The sequence below is a fragment of the Python bivittatus genome, unplaced genomic scaffold, assembly GCF_059951505.1.
Source record: "Python bivittatus isolate LINGU-HERP-01145 unplaced genomic scaffold, Pbiv_v1 ctg000740_np1212, whole genome shotgun sequence".
Taxonomy (NCBI): Eukaryota; Metazoa; Chordata; class Lepidosauria; order Squamata; family Pythonidae; genus Python; species Python bivittatus.
Genome location: NW_028277106.1, coordinates 1,745,260 through 1,767,671, shown reverse-complemented (window position 1 = coordinate 1,767,671; position 22,412 = coordinate 1,745,260). Strand labels below are relative to the sequence as shown.

General features: G+C 50.0%; 1 protein-coding gene across 6 annotated transcripts in view; it reads left to right on the top strand.

Annotated features, from left to right (window-relative positions):
* The window catches only part of DCTN1 (dynactin subunit 1), a 66,350-nt gene that overhangs the window by 31,284 nt on the left and 12,654 nt on the right, over window positions 1-22,412 (top strand). For 2 of the 6 annotated variants that reach the window (XM_088128805.1, XM_088128804.1), the window contains exons 5-9: window positions 8,033-8,050; window positions 15,289-15,309; window positions 18,983-19,174; window positions 20,464-20,661; window positions 20,982-21,186. In XM_088128805.1, the coding sequence (XP_087984931.1) occupies window positions 8,033-8,050; window positions 15,289-15,309; window positions 18,983-19,174; window positions 20,464-20,661; window positions 20,982-21,186 (634 nt within the window). The remainder of the gene's footprint in view (window positions 1-8,032; window positions 8,051-15,288; window positions 15,310-18,982; window positions 19,175-20,463; window positions 20,662-20,981; window positions 21,187-22,412) is intronic. The other 4 variants (XM_088128810.1, XM_088128808.1, XM_088128806.1 and 1 more) reach the window with 3 other exon arrangements.

The following is a 22,412-nucleotide window of genomic DNA, read 5'->3' as shown; positions in this document are numbered from 1 at the left end:
GAGCCCACTTTCTCTAGATTCCATCCTGTTTTCTTTGCTAATTCACTCTATTTTCTTTCCATCAACATTCTAAGCCTCGTCTCTGTCCTTCCCATTTGGTCCATCATCCAATCTATTACCAAGCCAAGCGGGCTCTCTCCATTTAGTGCTGCAGAAATGCAGCTGTTCCTCCCTGCCTTCTTCAGATCTGGTCCTCTCCCCTTGGCTTCTGCAGTCCTTCCTCTGTGGCCAATCAGGTCCTCTCCCCTCTGCCCACAAGATTGACCTTCTTCTCTCTGCTCTGGCTGTGCCTTTGCCCTCCAATCCCTGCCCCACCGCCTCCCCGCTCCTGGCTCCCGAAGCTCTTGGAAGGAATATCCCCCCCCTTCCCTGCCCCACTCGTCCCCCCTTCTGAATTAACTGAGCCCAGATCAGCACAGCTAAAGGGCAGGGAAGGAGCCCTGCTTCCTGTCCTGCCTGCAGGCATCTTGGAGTACTGTGGTTGCTGGGATCTTTCTGACTGCTCCGTCCCATCCTGGCTCTTGTTCAGCTAACGATCAGAGCCATACCCAACTCTGGCACCTGCCCAGGCCAGAGTGAGCATCCGTTCCTCCCCCCCCACCCCTGCCTTGTGTCCATAAGAGAAGCCGCTCTTCAGGAGCTCCCTCTGGGCCTTTGGAGCCTTACACACAGGGTGAGGATTGGGGCCAGGGGTTTCTTTTCCCTGCCCTGGATTGGGAGCTCCCTGTGGGAAGTAGCAAATTGCTCCGTCAGGAGAGGGGGGAGCTTGGAAACGTTTACAGATTTTCCGGAAAGGATTAAAGGAAGAAGGATTACAGCCAGGTTATCCCAGGGCTGTCCGACTGTCTCATCTTCAGAGCAGTGTACATACCCAAGGCCTGTAAATAGTTTGGAACCTGGGCTGTTTTGGTTCCATTTTGTTTTCTGGTTTCCTGTGGGAACAAAATTCCATCTTTTCACCAGCTGTGTCGGTCTCGCTTGTGCTCCTCAAAATCTCCCGGAGAGCCGAACGGCTGCGGAGTGAAGCCTATTGCTTGTGGCCCTCTGGAGGGGCTGTGTGGGGGGAACAGGCTCTTGTCCCACCGTGGAATCCCTGGGCGTGCCTCGGAGAGGGACGGTGAGAGGTTGTCTGTCCTCCTTCCTGGGATTTTAAGGCCAGCCCGTGGGCTGCAGAGCTATGCTTGCTCTAGGAAAAAACCCAGATCCAAAAGGCCCTGAATGGGTCTACCTCTCCGTCCTTCCTGGGAAGAATTTTCTCTGGGAAGTGTTTCTAACTCTGTCTGTAATTCTGTAGTTACAGAACATAAATAAAAAATGCAACTGGGGCAACAGTATTGTCTACTTCTTGCATGTTATTTGCCTGTATGAACTTGGCATAGCGGTGACAAACAGAAAAACTGGATATTGCTTAGTCAGATGGTGCTTTGCACAATATATTTACTGAGCCCATACAAATGAAAAATTGAAATAATTTTCATAAAATAATCAGGATTTCTGGGGTTTGCTGTCATCTTTTGCATCCCTAGGTGTTTCTTTGTTTGGGAGCAAAATTGGAATTGGAGCAGCATTTCAGGTTTGGGAAAGGGATGGATGATAAATCGCGGTATTTTAAGGGAATCCACAAACATATAATGCTCTTACATTTTTGCATGGATGATGTTGCTCTGCTGGGCTCTCGGCTGTATTCAAGATTGGGGGGGGTTCATATGGCTTTGAAGGCCTCTGCCCATCACCTGGCAGCGTCTGATGGCAGGTGCATTTCTAGCCCTGCTTAACATGGGAGGAGCATCATTTCTGCCTGTCATGTCCAGGGCCAAAATGGACTCCCTTCCTGCCCTGCCAGCTACAGCCCGAGAGCTGTCTCAGCATGTCCACTGAAGTGTTCTCCGGTGTTGGGGTGAATGAAACTGCGGAAACAGTTGGTGAGCTGCAGTCATGAAGAAGGGCTTCAGCTTCTGGTCCTTCCCGGCTGTGCACTCGATCTGGGTGATGGAGAAGCGGGTGGTGGCCCAGATGACACGGGTTTTTCTTTTTTTCTTTTTCTTTTCCTTCCTAGCGTTTTCCCGCAGGGGCAGGGTCTGCTTTTTCAGATCAACTAAATGTTGACTATTGCTTGCAATGGGAATTTACCGACTGTCTTGTTGCCCGAGCCTGGTGTCATGGGCTGAGAGCGAGGGACTGGCCCAAAGTCACCCAGCCGGCTTTCATGCCTAAGGTGGGACGAGAACTCACTGCCTCCTGGTTCCTAGCCCAGAGCCTTCACCACTAGCCAAACTGGCTCTCATGGGTTTTTCTTTTTGCTTTCCACAAAAAATCCATAAAGCAGGAACAACTGGAATGTCTTCCAATTTGAGCCATTGGTTTGCAAGCTCCCTTGATATGACCCCTGCTAATCTAACCTGTCCTTTTGTCCTCTTTCTATGCAGCGTGGAGTGAAACCTAAAAAGGTGGTGCCTATTTTTTCTCATGCGCATGAAACAATTGTGCAAAAGGCCACGCTCCTGGCTGTTGTGGCCTCAGCTGCTGCATACACGCATGTGTCCTCCTTGCATGGATATTCCCGTTACTGGCACCAGAGTGGTCTTAAGGGGTTTCTGACCGTCGAAGGGCTCCTTGCTTCCTGGAACACTTGGGGACAGCCGTGTCACAAGCTCAGCGGTGCCCTTAAAGGGGCCGCCCATCGACTTTTCAGCCCGTCCGTCTGACTTTGGGACTTTCTGGCCAGGCCCAAACTGTCCCTGTTGCCTTGCCTTTCAGTCTTGACCCCATATGGATTTCTGGCAGCCACAAAGAAGGCTTTAAACCCACCCCCAGGCCTGGCCAAGGTTTGGCCGTGAGAGGCTGTAGCTGAGGGAGAAAGAGCGTTGTGCTGGTCTGCCTCTTCCCAACTCTTTGCGGGGCTGATTTTGGGAGAGCAGGGGCAATCCATGTCTCACACCTCATTCTACAGAGGTGGGGACGGTGCCTAGTCCTTGGTCCCAAGGCAGGGGAAGAATCTCGTCTACCAAAGTCAAAAACTAGCCGGTAGAAATTCCCCACTGGCCCCTTAGCTCTCTCCTAGAGTCCTCCAGCCATCGTTCTGCCAAGACAACAGTGGGGAGGACAGGCTTTCTGCCACTTCATGGATGGCTGGGGGACGCTGTGAAGATGCTACAAGTAGTTAGAGGGGAATTAGGCAAAGAAACCCGGAGCATTTGTTAGTGCTGCACCAGTAGGAGAAGGAGCTGTTTGGCTGCCCCTGCAGTGGAGCGTGGAGCTGCTTCGGGTGGTGAAGGAAAGGGAGAGGCTGAAGTCAGGCTCGGGGGAAAAAAGCGAGGCTGCCAAGCCCATCAGGCAGAGAGTCCCAACAGAACCAGGCGATCGCGTCCCGACTCCCCTCCCCCTCCTCTGGTTTGGCCCTCCGTGGTGCCACCACGGCCTCGAGTCAGCAGCCTGCCCAAAGAGATGCCCTACCTGTTTGCAGGTGGAGGCGGGCTGCTCCTTCCTGGCCCCAAGACGTAGCAGGATCTACGAGCTGCATAGCCTTGAACTCAGCAGGCCAGCAAGATCTGCGGGCCTCCTTCCAGCTCTGCTTTCCCGCTGCATGTGCCTGAGGCCTCGGCTTGCATGCCCCCTCTTGCTTGCGCCCCTGCTGCTTGCAGAACTGCTCTCCCTGTGGCTTTGCATGAGGCCCAAATCTGGTTCTGGCTCCGTATTCCCCTGCCTTGCGAAGCGCCTGGCAGCCCCCTGAGCTTGCAGTGACGTCTCCTCTGTTCAGCTTCTGGCGGCAGGTCTCGGCTTGCCTAACTGCTGGTGGGTCGAGCAGTTACTACCCTGGAGGTTTCCAGGGTGGCCCCAGAGGCCCCGGGGAGCAAAGGCGAGGCTGGGAGGCGCTCTCTGGCAGTCTTCATCCTTCGCCTCAGTTATCCAAACTGAGCAGAGTCCAGCGCACCTCAGGGGAGGGAGCTGGGGGTTGGTGGCTCTTGGCAGCCTGGCTCTCTGGCCCAGGCAAGCTGCTGATTGGATTAATTGCTCCCTCTGGGTGACAGATGGCTCCAGTGGGAGGCCCCCCTCCTCCTTGCCCTGGTCCATTAGCCCTCCCTGCTCTTGGCTTGCCATCTGTCTTCCAGTCTGGAAGAGGGGCAGGGTGCTAAGCATCTCCTTTTGGACTGGAGCTGATGCAGCCCCGGTGCCTCGTAGGATCACTACGAGGTGGGCCTGGGCAGCCAGGAGCCCACAGGGGTATCGCAAAGCTGAAGGACTTCTGCAGAGTCCCACCCTCTCCTTGCTTGTTCCCTTGCCAAGGTCACGTTTCTCTGGGCTGAGGTCCTGTCCCAGCCGATGCCCTTGGTCTCGCTGAGGCCTTTTTGTCTTCCGTCAGCCCCAGCCTGATTGCCCGTGGCTTAGAGTCGGGGGGAGGCTGAAGGGGTTGGACTGGGGCCGCTTCTGGCCTGCGAAGGGACCACTGATGGCTTCTGGTAGGAGCGTTGAAGTAAACAAGGATGCTTTTAGGTGGCCAACGTCTCACAATGTTTGTGTTCTTTTGGTGAGAAAACCAACATCTTAGAGGTATTTGGTGATCTTACAAGATTTCAGCCATTTAATTATATAAAGTATATTAATTTTTATTTAATCTAGAGTCCTATAGATGCCATTTTGAAAGGAATCACAAATACCGTGGTGCCTATAGACATTATGCTGCAGGAAGGTTTGTTTCAAAATAATAACAATAATCATAATCTTCTATTTTGAAATGCCACGATAGAACGTGGAGGCCAGGGAAGGATGCTCTGTTGTATCCTCAGATGCTTCCTGTGGGACTCGTTGCTCTTCCCCATAATTTACAGTAATCAGATCCCTTAGGAAAAACCAGACAAGTCCGTGCAGGGACAGAGGCCTGTTTTTCCGTTGATTCTTTGCTTATTTGTTGGTGTGGGTAGAAATCCTTTGCTCTTCTCAGTGGACCAGTGCCACTTGCATGGCTAGTGGAGGGATTCACTAGGAAGGGAGGCTCTTTAAGAATAAACTGCTTTGGAGTAGATGGGCAAAGGGCCTTGATGGTGGTTTGCGTTCTGGTTGGGATATCGCCTCCCCCAGCTTTCCCCGCTCTAGTACGGAATAATGTGTTCACCCAACACCCCCCCCCCGAAAATAATGGGCCTTGTTTCTAAGCAGCAGCCTCTCTGGGGTGCCCTCTCATCGGAAGCTCTGTTTCTCAGCTCTGCCTTAGCTCGCTGCTGCCTTGTAGGACAGGAAAGTGAGAGCGACTGAGAAGTTCTGCAGTAGAGGCTGCACCTGCCTCAGTTAAGTTCCGGGAGGAGTCCAGACTGGGCATCTTCTTTTTCAAATAAAAGATTCTTTTATTTTATTCTTCATAATGTAGATCCCAGTTCAAAGGCTTCTGAATTTTCTTCCTTCTGCAGAAGGATGTGTGCAGTTGTTAGTGCTTAAAACTTTAAGGAGCTGAGGGGTTTTTTGACCAAGCTGATTAATAAAATTAAAATGCAGGCAACCCACATACCTGAAGTTGTGGACACAAGCGTTGTGTGGTGTTTTGCCTTCAGCCAATTACAATCAGGGCACATTATGCAAAAGAGAGTATATTTCAGTCAAATGCCAAGTTTCCTTGGTGAGGAGAAAGTGAACATTCTGCAAACCAAACCAAGTATAATATCTTTAATTGTGGCTCCTGAAAGATCTCTTGCAATTCTTTGTAAGCATTTTTATTTTGGGAGCAAAATTAAAGAAGCTATTCACTTTTTATTTTCAGCCCAATGGCCAGTTTTTAATGTCTTGGGGCTCAGAAGATAAGCTTGAAAGTGCCAAGGAGAATTTGGAGAAGGAGCCTGTGGAAGCAAAAAAGATTTATATGTATGTGATTATCAGGTCCATTTTCTCCTGGTGCAGACCTGCCGTGTGTCTTCTTCAGGAAACACCCAGCTCCGTGAGACTTCCAGACTGGCCCCATTCTTAGGGCTTCTGGTCTCACTGCCTAGGAACTATCTTGCTCTCCCCCGCCCCTTTTCTTCCTTTCTTCCTTCCTTCCTTCCTTCCTTCCTTCCTTCCTTCCTTCCTTCCTTCCTTCCTTCCTTCCTTCCTTCCTTCCTTCCTTCCTTCCTTCCTTCCTTCCTTCCTTCCCTCTCCCTCTCCCTCTCCCTCTCCCTCTCCCTCTCCCTCTCCCTCTCCCTCTCCCTCTCCCTCTCCCTCTCATTAGTAAGCACAGGGTGCGGGGCCAATGCACACTGTCAGCCCCCTGGAGTACAGAAGTGCCTGGCCTCCAGACCAGTCCAGAAGGATCTTTAGGATAAAGCCTGGGAGGTCCCACCTCTGTGGCCGATGCCAGCTTGTTCCCTCTTGGAGGACTTTGTGATTCTCTTTGGCTTCTCGTGAGGGCTTTGAAGGCAGCAGGAGAAGCCAGACCAAGACTAGGCTTCGTGCAGTTGGGACTTCAGATGAGGAGGGGCAAGGGGGAGGGCAGGGCTCTTTCCCTCCCTTTCCCAGCCTCAGAAGATGTCTCCAAGCCAGCAAAGGGACAACACACTAAAAGTTTGAAATGGAGCAGAATCTGATGCTCCTGTGCCTGAAATTTGTAACCCCTCTTGTTATTTAATTCATTTCACCATGCTCAGCGTTATTTATTTACTATATTTGTTATCTTGCTTTCAAACAATTACTGTCTCCTAGAGGAGCTCACTTCGGTTATGAAAGAGACCCCATTCTCGGGCTCATAGTCAGACAGACCAAACATGCAAGGAGAGGAGGGGGGTCAGTCCCTCCAGGCCAGGAAGGAGGGTGAGCGAGGGGTGCCAGCGTGTGCAGGCCAGGCTGTTGACGAGGTCTGAGCACGCCAGAGCCAGGGCTTGCCATGAATCCTGCTGTGTGAAGAGCCGGCAGGGAGGAGGAACCGAGGAACCCTCTCCTCTGGCTGGGGTGCTCTGCCTATTTGCCATGACCTCCTCCCCAGAGAGTGGGCGACGCAGCTTCCCTGCACGCGTAGGCAACGTGAGCCTGCCTCTGAAGGCGGTACCCAGTGGAGTGGAATGCCCTGCATCGGTTGAAAGACGGGGTTTCCAGAGGAAGGAAGGGTAAAGGTGCCATATGTCATGACGATGGGGGCAGAGTTTTCCACTGGCCCTTCGTATCTTTACAAGGGTCAGTACTGTGCTCAGGGTAGTAAGAGTGCTGTAACTGCATGTATGTTTCCCCACCGGCTTATATGACAGCTCTTGATAGGCATCGTTGCAAGCTCTGGAGGTTCTTCTTCCCAGAAGGCCGGGCCTCTTGCCCGTTGGGTGGAACCACCCTCAGAGCTGCACCGTCGAGATGCAGCACCATTGCAGCCGTGGCTTCGCACAGTCCACGCTGAACTGGGATTTCATACTTGTAAAGGAAGGAACTCGGGATAATACTGGGGGATTTTTGCACATACCCTGCAAAGGAGGAAGAGCCAGCTTGCTCCTTCGAACCTCGTGCAGGGAACCCTTCAGGGCTCTGTGGGGCAGAAGTGCCAAGCCAAGCCAAGCCTGCTGGAGGCGGCGGTGGGGCGCTGATTAGCCGGGGCGAGGGCCAAACTCAGGGCGCTGCTGACGCGCCCCCCCCTTCCTTTGGGCAAAGCGGCTCGTCCGCCCGCCCCCCCGCCCCCCCCCCTGGTGCGGCAGCTGCAGCTCCGGACTCAGGAGCGCCTGCGAGGCTTGGGGTGGGGGGGGCTCTGGCGTGGTGACGTAATCAGCAGCCAGGGCGGTGGTTGGAGGCTGCCGGTGGGAGGGGCGCGCGGCCCGCCCGCGGCTCCGGCGGCTGCTAGGATGCTCCCGGCTGTCAGAGCCCAGCAGTCGGCCCGGGATCCAGGAGGCGCTCCGGCCGAGAGGCAGCAGAGGAGCCGCGAGCGAGCTGCAGCCCTTTGCAGGGTCCCCGGGGCGGGCTGCGCTCGGAAGCGTTGCGTTGTTGTGACGGACTGAATGGTTTAATATTCTGTCTGCTTCTCTTCCCTTCCCTTCCCTTCTCTTCTCTTCTCTTCTCCGTCTGCTCCTTCCTTCCCTTCTGCAACATGAAACAGGCTGCGGCCACACGGAAGGTACAGTCTGAGGCGGTCTGCCGCTGCCGCCGCCGCCGCCGCCGCCTGGCTTAGCCGAGGCGGAGGGGTGGGGTGGGGTGGGGGGAGGAAACGGGACCGGAGGCGGGTGGGGGTGGGGAACGCCGGGCTCTGAGGCGCCGGGTTTGCATTTCATCGCCTGTCCTTCGGGTAGGAGTCGGTGCTCTCCTCCTCCTCCCCCTCCTCCTCCTGTTGTTGCCTGCGGCACTGGGCAGCAGAAAGAGCAGTAGTGCTGCTGCCAAGGACAGGGTGGGCACGAGTGGGCCCATCCTGGGAAAGCTAAATACGAATTGCCCTCTTTCTCCCTTCTCAAGCCAGGCTATCCCCTCAGCCATTTTCCTTCACTTCTAATTTCTTCAGCCAGTTGGTGGCCGTCGCTTCACGGCGCTTTCTTTTTTCCAAGAGGGGTTTGCGTTACAGCCTGCCCGCCTGGACTTTTGTGTCCAGTGCAAGTTGCAGATCCGGCGGGTGGGCTTGAGGGTGTGAGGGTCAGAGGCAGAAGTGCAAGTGTTTTCCTGCATTGCCTTGACTAAGTGACTGGGGTGGTGCTTGTTTCTGGATTTGAGGATTTGGGGCTCTCTGTGGCTGTTTGGCCTGGATTTCGTCTGAAGGAAAGGTCTTCCTGGGAGCTAACTCTTCACTTGCTCTGGGAGTCCCTTAGACCTGAAACCTACAGCCCTTCTGGAGAGTTATATTGGGTGGCTTCTGCTGTAACCATGTCCTGCTAAGGGCTTTGAAGTACCTTTTCTACGCCCCCAGCAGGTGGAATGGATCAAAATGGTTTGGCTCCCATTGATGGAAGGTTATAAGCAGGGGACTAAATGGTGGATTGGTGGCTAAAGGTAGCAACCTTAAGAGGAAGGGGCCAGTTCAGCTATAGGAAAGGAGCACAGATGCTGTGCTTAGCAGGTTTAACCACCTGCAGACCTGAAGGTGGTCCAGAGCTGTGGCAGGCAGTAACATGGCAGCAAAGAACTAACTCGAGCGTGACGGTGATGGTGAGGCAGTGGTCCAGAATCAAGTTTGCTTCTACTATGTGCATCTTGCATGTTGCAAAGAAACCATAGAATCATCGAGTTGGAAGGAACTTCAAAGGTTGTCTGATCCAATCCCCTGCTCAGTGCAAAATCTATTAGTTCATTTTGCACAGATGCTCTCCATCTTGTCTTTGAAGACTCTTACTTCAAGAGTCAGCCTATTCCACTGGGTGACAGCTCTTGCTGCATATGGTCATCTCTTGTCACTTGCTGTTCAGTCCCAAAAGGCTTATGCTGAGAGCAGCACCTTGTTACTGCCAGAAAGTTCTTGGTTTCGGTACTGATTCAGTGTGTCCCTCACGTGAGAAAGTTATGTCTTGGAATGTCTCCTAGAGTTTAGGGAACTCAGCTTTTGTGGTGGGGAAACTTCTGCATGCTTGAAATTGTCCCTGAATTGGACTTTCAGTGAACTGTTACTATGAAAAAAGTGAGTAAATGCAGGCTGCCCACCTCTGCTCCTTGTTCTCACACCTATAGCAGATGAGAACCTTTCAAAAGCAAGCTAAGATTGTTGTCTAGGAACTGACTTAGGCTTGGGTGCAGAAGTCCACCGTTGCCCATGCTTCTCATGTTTCTCAGGAAACATCAGGGTCCATCACTGGAGAGGAGGCACCTCACTGTGACCTCGAGGAAGTCACTCCAGGGGCTTCTAGAGAGTTTGTCTGGTGCAGCCCCATGGCCTCCTTCACAGAATTTTATGGAAGTCCAGAAAACAAGCTCTTCTACTTAAAATCTTCCTGTAGTTTTCACGGCTGCTTCCATTTATTTTCTTTCCCTCAGAATCTGTTAAGGAATAAAATGCAGATCATCTCCACAATTTTAGAGGTCAGAGATGATAACAAATCTTTGTCTGGAGATGTCTTCTCTGTGCCTTTGTTGTTAGGTGGATACCTAAAGAATGCAGCCAGTTTTAGAAATGTTGGAATTCTGAAAGAAATTCAGTAGTGGGGGCTTTCCATACCTCTTCAGAAGAAACAGATATTTGAGGAAAATTGAGTACTGTGTATGAAATACAGTTTATCAGGTCTAAACTTTGGGACATACACAGTCGTCTTGTTTGTCATTTACATTTGCAGTGCAATCCTGTACGTGGTATTTACTCCCAGCTACATATTATTCATTCCTTAGTGGGAGCTTTATTTTCACCCAATGTTTTCATCTAAGTTTTGATGCCCACACGTCTTCCCTATCTGCTTTTGATCTGTTATTTTCCAGCAAGGCAGGACAACCGGTGTTTGTTCCCCAGTCAGGAACAGCTGTCTCTGATTTCAGGGCAAATTTGATGGGTAGGGCATGAAGAAAGGATGAGGTCAGAGAGATGGGAGGTATCCAGTCCTTCCTTCCAACATCTTCATGAAGTCAGAAACCACCGAAAAAGGCAAAGGGCCACTCACTGGCCACCTGACGCAGATGAATGATCTTCTAGCAGAAGTGGCAAGAATGCTCTGGATTCAGAAACACATCGTGGACAGGAGAGAAAGGAACTCTTGGTGAATTTTAATGAGCAAAAGCAGATCCTCAAAAGCATTTTACGCAATACAAAGGAGAAAAAAATCATGGGACAGTTTTTTTTCCAGTGCTGCCCCAAATTTCTGATTATAATTTTAAAACAAAGCATGGCTGTCTTTGGTTTTAGGAAGGAAAGGAGATTCGCCTTCACCTGTGTGCTGCTGCTCCTGTAAAAAGAAAACCTTGGGCATTCCTGTGAGTTGCTTTTCTGGGTTCTGACTGTGACCCTAGGGGGAAAACATTTACACAGCAGCCTAAACTATTTAGGGACCATCCTTCTGCAGCAGAAGATGCCAATGAAATCAGCTGTTCAAGACATAGCCAACAGGTATTCTTTGCATTTTGGGATTATGATTAATCTTGGCTTGGATGGCAGAAGAAAGCTCTAAACATTCTAGCAGCTATGGGGCCTGATCCTCTTCTGAACAAATGTGGTCTTATGAGGGAGCGGAGGGCCACCTTCTGTATTCATTTAAGTCCATAAAGACTGTTTTGGACCCTTCACAGGACCCTTCACTTCACAGCTGCTGCCAGGTGCTGTGAATCCTGCAGCCAGGGTCATCTGGGAGTCCCTGGCCTCTTCCAAACGTGTTGGATTCTAGGATTTAGTAGCTTTCTGGGCTTGTAGACCTTACTTGACCCCTAAAACCACCACAGCCCTGAGTTTCCACTGAACTGCCTGTCATCACACTTGCCCTTTTGAACCATTTTATGCTCCTTTTTTCAAGCCCTGTTGAAAAGGGCTTGGGAGATACCCAAGAAAAGGAAAAGGAAGTAACAGGATTCAGAATGAAGTCCAGAAATTGGCTGCTTCATGGCATCCTGGACTGTAACAGGCCATGATCCACAGAAAACCCTGTATTTTGGATGATTGCCTTAAAGTTGTCTGCAGAGACAGCATGGTCTGGCTTGTGGTACCAAAACAGAAACATCTGGGCCATTTTATTGCTTTTTCTCAAACACCATGATTCATATGTTGAATTATGCCTGCTCACTTAGGATGTTGGTGGATGGTTGTGGCATCCTTTGCGTGCATTTGAGTCAGTCCCTGCCTGCCTGCCTGCTCTGGATTAGATTTGAGACTTGTAACGTGTGCTGAGTGTAAGGCCAGATTTGATCCATCTGTCTGACAATGACCGCATTCAGGCTCAGATTGCATAGCTGTCTTCCTTCCCTTTGGGCATCACGAGGAGAGTGGCTGCCCAGAGCGTCCCTCTGTATTGCTTCTGGATCCAGAGACACCTGAGGCCCAGGTCCTGTTCATCCTTCAGCTGGAATAGCCTTAAATCGGGAGGAAGGCAAGACCGACCACTTGACTTGAGGCTGGGTGTTCGTGATACTTTTTCTTGATTCAAGATGACTTCTTAGGGCAGAAACAGAGGACCTGTTTTAATGGGACCTTTTTTTGTCATCATTCTACTCACATGGAATCACCCCACAAAATTGCTCTGAGTAGGTCTGTTGCATTAAACTGTTGGCAATTTGTGGGGAAAGTCAGTTGTATTGTTTAACTTAGATGTCTTGATTTCAGCATCGCTTGTCCTCAAATGAGAGATGCATTTCAGATTACACGGTCCAAAGATGGAAGCAAGGTCTGAATGCGTGGCCCCTTTCTGAGAGCGCCAGTGAGGAAGGAGCTGGTCAGCGCCCAGACCTGCACGACTTGTCCCTTAAAGGAGGACGGGGCCCTCGGGCGCTTCTCTTCTTGCTGAAAACTCCCTCCCAGGGCCGAGCCGTTTCTGGCATACGGCGCACTCACAGATTGCGCCGCTTTTCCAGCCTTGTGGGATTCTGGCCGCAGCAGATAATCTAGGCCCGCGTCAGTCAAGATTCTGGTCCGGTTTTGGACCAAACTAAATTACTTCCTCGATAGGCAGCCTGCGCTGCAAGCTGAACCGAGGACACTGGATCGGCTTTCTTCCTTACGTTCTTTCCTTGCAGTTGAGTTCTGCTCTTCGCGTTGTTTCATAAGTGCCTGGATCCGCTGGGAGGATGTGTCCAGAGGTGTGGAGCACGTTCTCACCCACGCCAGAGAGCGTGCAGCTGTTACTTGTATCCTGTTGGAGGAGCCACTGGTACCATGAACCTCTGACGCCAGAGACGGAATGCTAAATGGGAGCTCAATCCAGATGAGGTGGTCTAGTCAGGGGAGGATTGATCTTACACTGGTTGTCAGAGGGTTCCTGGGAACAATTTGAAACGGTGCCCTTGTTGTGGCAAGTCCTAAATCGCTTGGGTCCAGGGCACCCTGAGGGAGGATCCTCCCGGGCAAGCCTGCCTGTGGGAAAGGTCCTCCTCTGGGTCTTTGCCAGAGGCTCAGGCATGATCCAGCTCGACAGAGGAAGGGCTGTCTGGTGGCACATCGTACTGGACGAGGTTCGTTCTCTTGACCCCCCCCTCCGTTTTCTGCCTACTGGTCTAAAAGTTCTTGCCAGGCAAATTGTCTTGCGGGAGGTGCTCCTCTTGCGTGTTTCTCTCTGCTTAGCCTCTTCCTGCTTTGTGCGATGCTGTTTTTATAGTAGTAAGCTGCCTTGAGCAATACAGATTCATTGGAAAGCACTTTCGAACCATCAAAAATGAACCATACGTTTTACCTAGCTTCTTCGTTCCTACAGGGCCAGAGGGTTCCTTGTTGAAATAATCCAAGGTTGAGGCCCGAGTTATCATGTCGTATCCTACTTGCACTGTGGGCAACAGTGGTTCTGAGACACCTGGCAGAGGCTGCAACCAGGGGTGCCCGCAGGATGTGGTCAAAAAAGTCAAGATCTATCCCAGTGCTGCGATGCCCATAAAAACTAGGCACAGCTTCCTTTGAACCCGCGGATACCCCTGGGTGCTCGGTAGGGCCTTCAGTAGGCAGAAGAGGTGCTTTTCCCTGGGGCTCTGTCCCCCCCCCATTTCCATGCATAAGAGGCAGCAGGGACATCTGGGGGGCAAACAAGGGAGAGGATCAGCTGGCAGGGGGGAGGGACAACACAGCCATTTGGAGCAGGAGAGCACTGGATGCAAGGAAATGGCTCCCTCACTTTTCCCATAGCGTGACTTCTGAGGTTTTATCACAAACTGCTCGGTTGTTTCTCAGCATCAACAACAACCAGAAATTGATATTTTTGAAAGAAAATAAAGGTTAGAACTTCTGTAGGCTGAATTCTGGATTGAAGACCAAATGCCAGTCACCCGTGGAAACGTTGCCCCTGCCTTGGAGTTGGATTTCCTTCTAGAAGTGGGGCTGCAGACGGTTTTCTGATACAGGAGTCTGCGCCATCCCAAAGCCCCAACAACACAGGCTGTTGTGGGGCTGTCTTAGGAGCTGATCGTTCTGTGGATGACCCGGATTCCCTCCTGAGAGTGGAACCTTCCTTCTCATCAAAGAGGACTTTTGTAGACAGGAAGCAAAGCCTTGGGGCATATTTGGCTGGTGGGGTGGGGTGGGTGAGATCATAGCCTTTCCCCAAACAGGAGGACCATCAGGCAGCTCCTGGGGAGTCAGAGCAAGTGAGTGAGCCGTAGCAGTTGCCTCCTGTGCGTGCCAAGTACAAAATCCATCCTTTCAGGCACAAAGCAGTCCTTTAACTCTACTGTCCTTTCTAGCACTCTCCCATTCCTCTAGTCCTGCAAACTCTAGTTGCTTTCTGTAGGGTGCTAGCCAAGGGGAGCATAGCACTAGGAAGCCCTTAGAAATAGTCCTGTTTCACTGGCTGGGTTCACACAATACACTAAACCAAAACCAGATAAACCACAGTCTGGCTTAGCTCAATTTGTGAACCCAGGCACCGTGTGCTGATTCAGACTCATAAGCTGATCTTTGGAGCTTTTGCAAAATGAGGGCCTTTCCTAATCTTGGCCGCAGGCTCTGGATTGGGATCTTGTCATAAATGCCGGGTTCTCCTTGGTAGGGGTGATCCATCCTTCGGGTTGCTTACTGAAAGTTCCAAGTTCAGATGGCAGTATGCCCAGGTAAGGGTGGGAGACCCTTCTGTCTGCACCCATGGAGAAATGCCACCTCCTTATAGGTGTCCTGGAAGAGCACCCTCTAATGCAAGAGCAGCAGCACGATCTGCTGGTCCTCTGGGTCCTGGGTGGTGAGCAGTGACCCAGTCAGTCCATGAGCCCCACGTTGTCGAGTGCCCGGATAGCCCAGGAGACCCAGACCCAGAATCGGTAAACTCCCTTTTTGTGCACCCAGGGGCCTTGGCGGCGACAGCTGCTCTAGGGAGACAAAGGCACCTTAGGTGTCCTGTTGCGCATCTGAGGAGCCGATGCTTCAGAGCTGGTCTTAGGGAGAGGTAGTGGAGTCAGCCCCGCATTTCTGGCTTTCTTCACCTTGGGAGCAGGCTTACTTCAGCCATCACATTGTGACCTGTTGACGGGGTGCAGGTTTCACAGCCTACTGTTAAGTCTGGCAAGGCAGCATTTCAGTGCCCCTGCCTCAGGCTTCGGCGGGCCAGGAGTCCTGTGTGGGTGGCCTGTCAGCTGGCACTGGGGCGGGGAGAGGGCCAAGTGCAGAGGTTTGTGGGCTGATGCTGTGCACACGAATCACGCTGCTGTCTCTCTTGTCGTCCCCTCACTTTATTCTCTTCTTCTGCCACTGCTGCTGCTGCATCTGTATCTCTCTGTTCCTGTCTCCCCCGTGTGACTGTCTCTCCTCTGCTTTCTGCTCCTGCTGGCCTCCAGACCACGGCTAGGAGGCCCAAGGTGAGAAGGGGGGGTGTTGGGCAGCCCTTGTGGTTTTCTTTTTCTTTTTTTTAATAGTAATTTTGTTGAAAATTACAAAGATAAAAGCTAATAAAAACTAAAAAAAAGAAAAGAAAAAAATAGAAAGTGCAGAAAAGAAAAAAATGGAAAAATAGAAAGAAAGAAGAAATAATAAAATAGTAAAGAAAAGGAGAAGAAATATATAAAGAAATGACTTTCCCCTTCATCACAAGTATAAACAATTTTAGTAACTTATCACCTTCTCTTAAAATACAACGAATGATCTCTTCTTGTCATATCCCATCTCTTATCTATAAACAAATCCTTAAAACCTCATTGTTTCAGTCCTGATCAGCAAAAGTCCTTTAAGGGTTACCAGAGATAACAACATATCTATTTTAATCCTGATCAAATAAATCAACTTTATATTCTTTCCTTTTATTTTTAACAATCTTAATCTTTAGTTCTTTCAAATAATGTCCTAAAATTTTATTTCTTTCCATTTTTTCTTTGTCCCTTCTTACAAAATTCTTCAAAGTTTTAACAAGCCTCTTTTGTAAATCCAATATAGTAAAATTATCCAGGTTACTCTCTTGGTTTGTTATTTGTATATCCCTTTAATTATTAAGACATCAGCCGGTTTCTTTTATATGTCCAGTGTAGCACCTTTTTCCATGTCATTCTTGTAGACTGTCATTTTTAAATCCACTTTCAGATCAGGTTCAGTCTTGTCAGGTAAAACTTGTTCCTCTTCTGTAACATCTTTTAAACACAGTTTATCTATAGAGGAAGGCACTCTTAAAATTAACTTCTGGGTCCATTGTTCAAAAATATCCTTTAATATGTCCAATATTAAAATATATTGCTCCATTCTGTATTAGTAAGTCATATTTAAGTGTTCTTCTCCTTTAATTGTAATCTTTAGTTTCTTCCGGTTCCCTCTAATGTCCAACCTTCGAAGTCTCATCCTATCATGTTTTTTTTAAGAGCATTCAAAACAAAAGCATTTTCCCATGGGAAGGATTCTTAGAATTAATTGCAAAATCTTAGTTCAAATCCATCTTGACCCTTAGTCCATTTGTAACTTTCCAAAATCAAAGTTCTAACCACCTTTTTGCTGTTTATCCCCCCCCCCTTTTTTTAAATCCTTAAACTTATATTTAAAGCTTTTTTCACTAAGAATTGAAGGAAACACACCCGGTGCAGTAAAACCTGTCAATCCAAAGGTTCCTAATAGCTGAAAAGCAGTTAACAAGTAATTTCTGAAAATGATTAGAAAAAGAAGTATGTGAACCCAGTGTCCTTTTGAAGGTGCTGACTGTGGATTGAGCAAGATGGCTATTCCCTCATCTCCCAGTGCTGTAAACCCGCCAGAGATTGCTGTCTTGCGGTCTCCTCGTGAGGATCAACTGTCTGGAGCACTTGTGGGCGATCTCAAGTCCTCTCCTTGTCCGGAGAGGAATTATGAAGAGCTGGTCTACTTGCCAACTCTTCATTCTGCCACGATCATCACCTTTAAAAGAAGGTGGAACCGTCTTCAGTTTGCCATTTCTTTCCCAGGAGCAGGCAGTGGTTTTCAAATGGCCTTCAGTGCCAGGAGCCCCTTTGCCAGTTGTGGTTGGGGGCTGGGGGCAGCTATCTGGAAAGAGCTTGTGCACAGGATTACAGTTAATGTTCCTCAGTCCAGACCCCAACTGAAAGAATCAAACCACTGGCTATGTGCTGCTCCTTCCATGTGTGCCTGCGAATGCCCAGGAGTCTTGATGGGTGCACAGCTTTGCAGATAAGGGCCCAGTTGCACCTCTTGCCGTTTCTCTTGCACAACTGGGAACATAAGGTATCCAGGAGACCCCCTGAGGACACAAGGCTGGTGCAAAGAATGGGGATTTGCTTGGGAAGTGGGTTGATGAGTGACACGAGGCATCTAAAAAGGGGCACTCCATGAGACCCGAAGCATCTGTTTGCAAAGAATCTGACTGTTCCATTGTCCCGTTATCTGCTGTGGGCACACACATTGGATATGCTGGAGTTGGAAGGTGTGTTTGGTGTTTTCTCTGCAATTTATGTAAAACAACATTCTTAGAGGGAATTCTATATGATTTTGAGGAAAGGAGGAAAATAAATCACATTTGAATCATGCAGTTGGTTGGAGTGGTCGAGTCCAGCACCCTGCTTGGTGCAGGAATCCAAATTCAAGCATCATAGGCAGATGGATATCTACCTTCCACTCCAACATCTTCAGGAACAAGTGCCCATAATCTCCTGAGTAACTGCAGTCAAATTGCTCTTTCTGTTAGGAAGTTTTTGTACTAACATTAAGCTGGGATCTGTTACTTAAGACCATTATTCCATGTTTGGGATGAAAGAGATCAGATCCTGATCCTCTCCTTTGTGACATTCTTTCCCATTTGAAGAATCCTGTCACATCCCCATACAGTCATCTTTTCTCAGGGCTGAACACGCCCAGAGCCTTCAGTCCCTCTTCGTAGGACCTGGTTTCCAGTCCCTGATCATCCTTGTTGGCATTCCCTGAACCTGTTCCATTTTTTCTAAATGTTCTGATCTGGAGACAGCACTTGAGGTGGGGTCTGAGCAAAGCAAACAAACTTAGAACAATTAACTCTCCTGATTTGGAAATATCCCTCCATTGAGACAACCTAAAATTGTGTTTGCCTTCTTTTTTTCTTTTTCTTTTTCTGCAATCCTGTCCTACCGTGGCCTCATAATGCAGTTTGCAGACAACTAGCCTTGCAGTATCTTTTTCCCTAGTACTATTATCGATCTAGCTGTTCCTCATTCTCCTGTTCATTTGATTTTTTTTTCTAAGTGAAATATTCTAAATTGTCTCTGTTAAGTTTTCTATTACTTTCAGACTATTTTTATAAACTTGAAGATCAATTTGAGTGTTGTTTTCTTGGTATTAATTATCCTATACAGTTTTATATCATCTGCAGATTTGATAAGTATTCCTTCCATCTCTTCCTCCAAGTCATTAGTAAAGATACAGAAGAGAACATTAACGTTTGATTTAGTGTTTATGCGGTTATTTAATACAGCTAATATAATTACCCTCCCTGTATTTTATCATTTTCTCCTGCCATACTTGATTTGATGCAGTGGCAGCTCTGGGTGGGGGGGGGCACTGGGGCCCCTTGTCTTTCTGAGGCTTCCTTAGGAGATCAGAGCCCTGAGCTGGTTCGGCAGAAAGACCAACTGATGCCTTGGGTTAAGCCCGCCTTGGTGGACTTCACCCCTGAAATTTCACACAGGAAATTAAGGAAGAGGAAAATGCCCCAAAGTATGAAACAGGACCCTCTTGCCCACCAGAGTGGACCCTGTAAGTCCGGGTGAGGTGACCTTTCGAAGCAGTGGGGCACTGTCTCTCTCTGGAAATCACAGATGTTTTGCCAGCCACCAGTGGTCACACAGTTCTTTCTGCGGACTACTCTGCTGTATGTTTTTAATCAACTGATGGTAAAATCTAAGTGTTTTGGCTTTTGCAGTTAATTGGACTCCTCAGTTCCTTGGTATTTCTTCCAGAAGCTGTGAGTGGTGTACGTCTGTGTGGTGCCACTTACAAAGGTAGAGGCAAATACTCAGCCTGGCAGACCTCTTCCAGGGAAAATGCCTTCTCACCCTTTTCCTTTCCTTTCTCTCAACGGTGGTCTTGCAGCCCACCCGGACCGGCAGTTCAGCCACATCCAGCAGCACTGCGGGGCTCTCTGGCTCGGCCTCGGCCTCGGCCGGTGAAATGAGCAGCAGCGAGCCAAACACACCTGCGCAGACTCCTTTGGCTGCCCCTGTGGTCCCAGTCCCATCTCTGGCGTCTCCAGTGGCTCCTCCAGCAATCCTGTCTCCCACAAAGGTGAGGGGGCGCTTTTCTGCTGCTCGGTGGGGGGGATCCCTTTGCCCATTCCTGGGAACCCTGGGACAGGCTACATGCCTCTGAATGTCCCGTGTGCATGTTTTGGGTATATGCTGGCAAGGCAAGAACATGGGAAGCAAGGAGGGTGCCCAGACATTGGCTTGCTCTGCCAGAGTGGCTGAGCCCTGGATGCAGAAGGGCTGTTCCATCTCTCCCTTTCCTCTGGAGTCAGCAGTGATGTTCCCACTTGCAAATGGACAGCCGAGGCCAAGGACCTGAACTGAGTGGAACTGGCCCTCTCTCCTGAGGCAGAGTCAAGCCAGGCACTGGGGAGTAGCCTCAGAAACCAACTTCTTGCCTATGGCTAAGAGGTGGAAGGAAGGAGGTTCATGGGTAAGCATTCTCCCCACTGAGGTTGCGGCCTCTGCTCTTTTCTTGGAATGTGCGAGGGCCAGGAGTCTCGCAGACAGACTTTCTCGTGGTAAAATCCAAGGCTTCACCTGTCAGAATGGAACTTTCCAATAAAATCCATAGATCCCAGCATCGGCGCCTCTTCTAGGTCCTGGAAGTAGAAGGATCTCTGCCTTGTAGAAGGGCGTTGGCAGGATTGCCCTTTGTCCCTTGGGCTTCCTCAGAGCCAGACTCTGGGTTCTGTTAAGTGGACATGACGTGATTATTTCAGGGTCCAGCTCAGATTCCTCCTCCTCAATTTGGGTCTTGGGCTCCCTCCAATACAGAGTGCACACCAAGCTAGGCAATTTAACACAACCTAAGTCAACAGCAAATAGACCTGCGGGTTTGCTGGTGAAAATGAAACACATCATTTGCAAATAAAGATGGTTGCATATGTTGGTGGGTCTGTTGCTCATGTTAGTGACCGTGTCAGTATGGCAACTCGGGATGCAGGATGACATTCCCCCCTTTTCTCCTTAAAGCAGTTAATACTTTGCTCTTTCAGCCACAGAAAGAAGCGTACCATTATGCTTGGGGAGCCCTTGCTGAAATGAAAGTATTTTCATTTGTGTACTGCACTGCACGTGACAGAAGACATTAGTTTTATTTAAGCAGAGATCCCACTTCTCACCAGAACTAGTTTCCTGTACTGGAATTTGACAGGAACGGGGACTCTGGTGCTGCTGTCTCCGTTAGCTGAGTGGGGATCTGGGTGCCTGGCTGTCTCTGACTGCTTTGCCACTTGTAGAGAGGGATGGTGGGAGTACTTCCTGAGGCCCAGGCTGGACTGCCAAGGAGGCCTTGGGCACGAGAGTGTCTCTTTCTCTACCTGGCAGGAGGAAGAGGCTTTGCGTGGTCAGGTGCGAGATTTGGAGGAGAAACTGGAGACTCTCAAGATGAAGCGAAACGAAGACAAGGCCAAGCTGAAGGAGCTGGAGAAGTACAAGATCCAGCTGGAGCAGGTCCAGGAGTGGAAGAGCAAAATGCAGGAGCAGCAGGCAGAGCTCCAGAAGCGCTTGAAGGAGGCAAAGAAGGTGGGTTGTTCCCCTGGGGAGGAGAAGCAGGTGGTGGAAGCAGGGATGGAGAGGCCTGATTTTTGTGGGCTGGTCAGCTCACTGACCTGCCTTTGGATCTGCTTGCTGGCAATATTTTTGCTTTTGTTCTCAGAACAGTGCAGCTTGGCAGCACCTGATAGGCACGTCTCTCCCCACCTCTTAGGAAGGGTTTCCCCAAAGCTGCATTGACTTGATTGATAGCTGCCAGTAAGGGATCAGGCCCCGGGATACCAGTCAGATTACAAGGCTGGCCATACCTGTGACGCATGAGCCCGGCTGCTTCCACCCTTTCCTTCCAGGAAGCCAAAGAGGCCCTGGAGGCCAAGGAACATTACATGGAGGAGATGGCTGACACAGCAGATGCCATTGAGATGGCTACTCTGGACAAGGAGATGGCAGAGGAGCGGGCAGAGTCTCTGCAGCAAGAGGTGGATTCTCTGAAGGAGAAGGTAGAGGATCTCACCATGGACCTGGAGATCCTGAAGCATGAGATTGAAGAGAAGGGTGAGCACAGCGGGGCCCCAGACAGGCATGGGCGTGGAGCAGCGAGGGAAGAGGGCCCTTCATCGCGCGGGCCTTGGGAACAAGGCCACCTGCCTAGGCCACCGCACCGCCCTTGAGTATTGTGTGCTCCTAGTAACTCAGCTTCCGTGAGATGCAACTCTCCAGTGAACAAGCTCCAGAATTGGCCACCCCTTCTCTGCTTTGCCTCTAGGAGCTAAATCTCCTTTTCCCAAACCGGCCGTTCAGTGGGCTTCTCTCCCCTGCATTGTTGTGAGCCACCCGGAAGCATATAAAGTATTGTTGGGAATGAGGGCAGCCGCCAGGGCCCTGCGTCCTGGTTGCTCTGGAGCTCCTGGCCCAACTAGGAAGGGGCGTAAGGGTCATGGTGGTTTATAGTTCATAATCTGATAAAAACACCAGAGAATTGAAAACAAAATGCCAGAATCATTAACACTTTACACAAATCTATGGGGTGAGGATTCTACCCAGTTTGATCCTTGAAAAAGAGTATTCTAGAGCTGGAGACAGGGTAACAGCAGATTGCCAAAATGATCGACTAGAGCAACCCAGCTATGTAGAAAAGTTAGAATCTTTGTGGGTTTTTAGTTTAGAAGAAAGATGGATTGGGAATTTTCTAGAGTTATATAGAATTATACATGGTGTGAAGAAAGCTGTCAGGAAGGAAGGACCTAACAATCCTCCTGGGTCATCCAGAGGGACACTCTGGACACCGCATATAAACAAAGTGGAATACCCTCCCCCAAGATGCAGTGATGGCTACCCTCGTGGACGACTCCATCCAGAAGAGGCATTCCTCTGCAGCCCTGGTATCAACAGCAATTCTGGCTGGCTGAAGTTCGGAAGAACAACGCTCACCATGAAGGGATGCCGGGCTCTCTTGAGTTAATGGCATCAAAGCCATTGAGAGTTCAGGAGGCGTCCTACTGGGGAAAGGCAGTAGGAGAGTACGGTTGCCCTGATGTTACATTTGGGGATGCAGTCACATGGGGGCATCTGCTTGGCCAGTGCGCTAGTGCCATCTTTGGTTCATCCATCGGGACTCTCTGGAAGTCTCCCTGATCTCCCCTTGCAGGCAGCCAAATAAGGGTGGCAGGGATGAGGGACGTTCTGACCAGGCAGGGCCTGGATCCCACTGCACTTGCATGACAACAGGGCAGCAGGAGTCTGGGGGTGTTGAGGTGTTGGCGGGCCTGTAGATGCAAGGG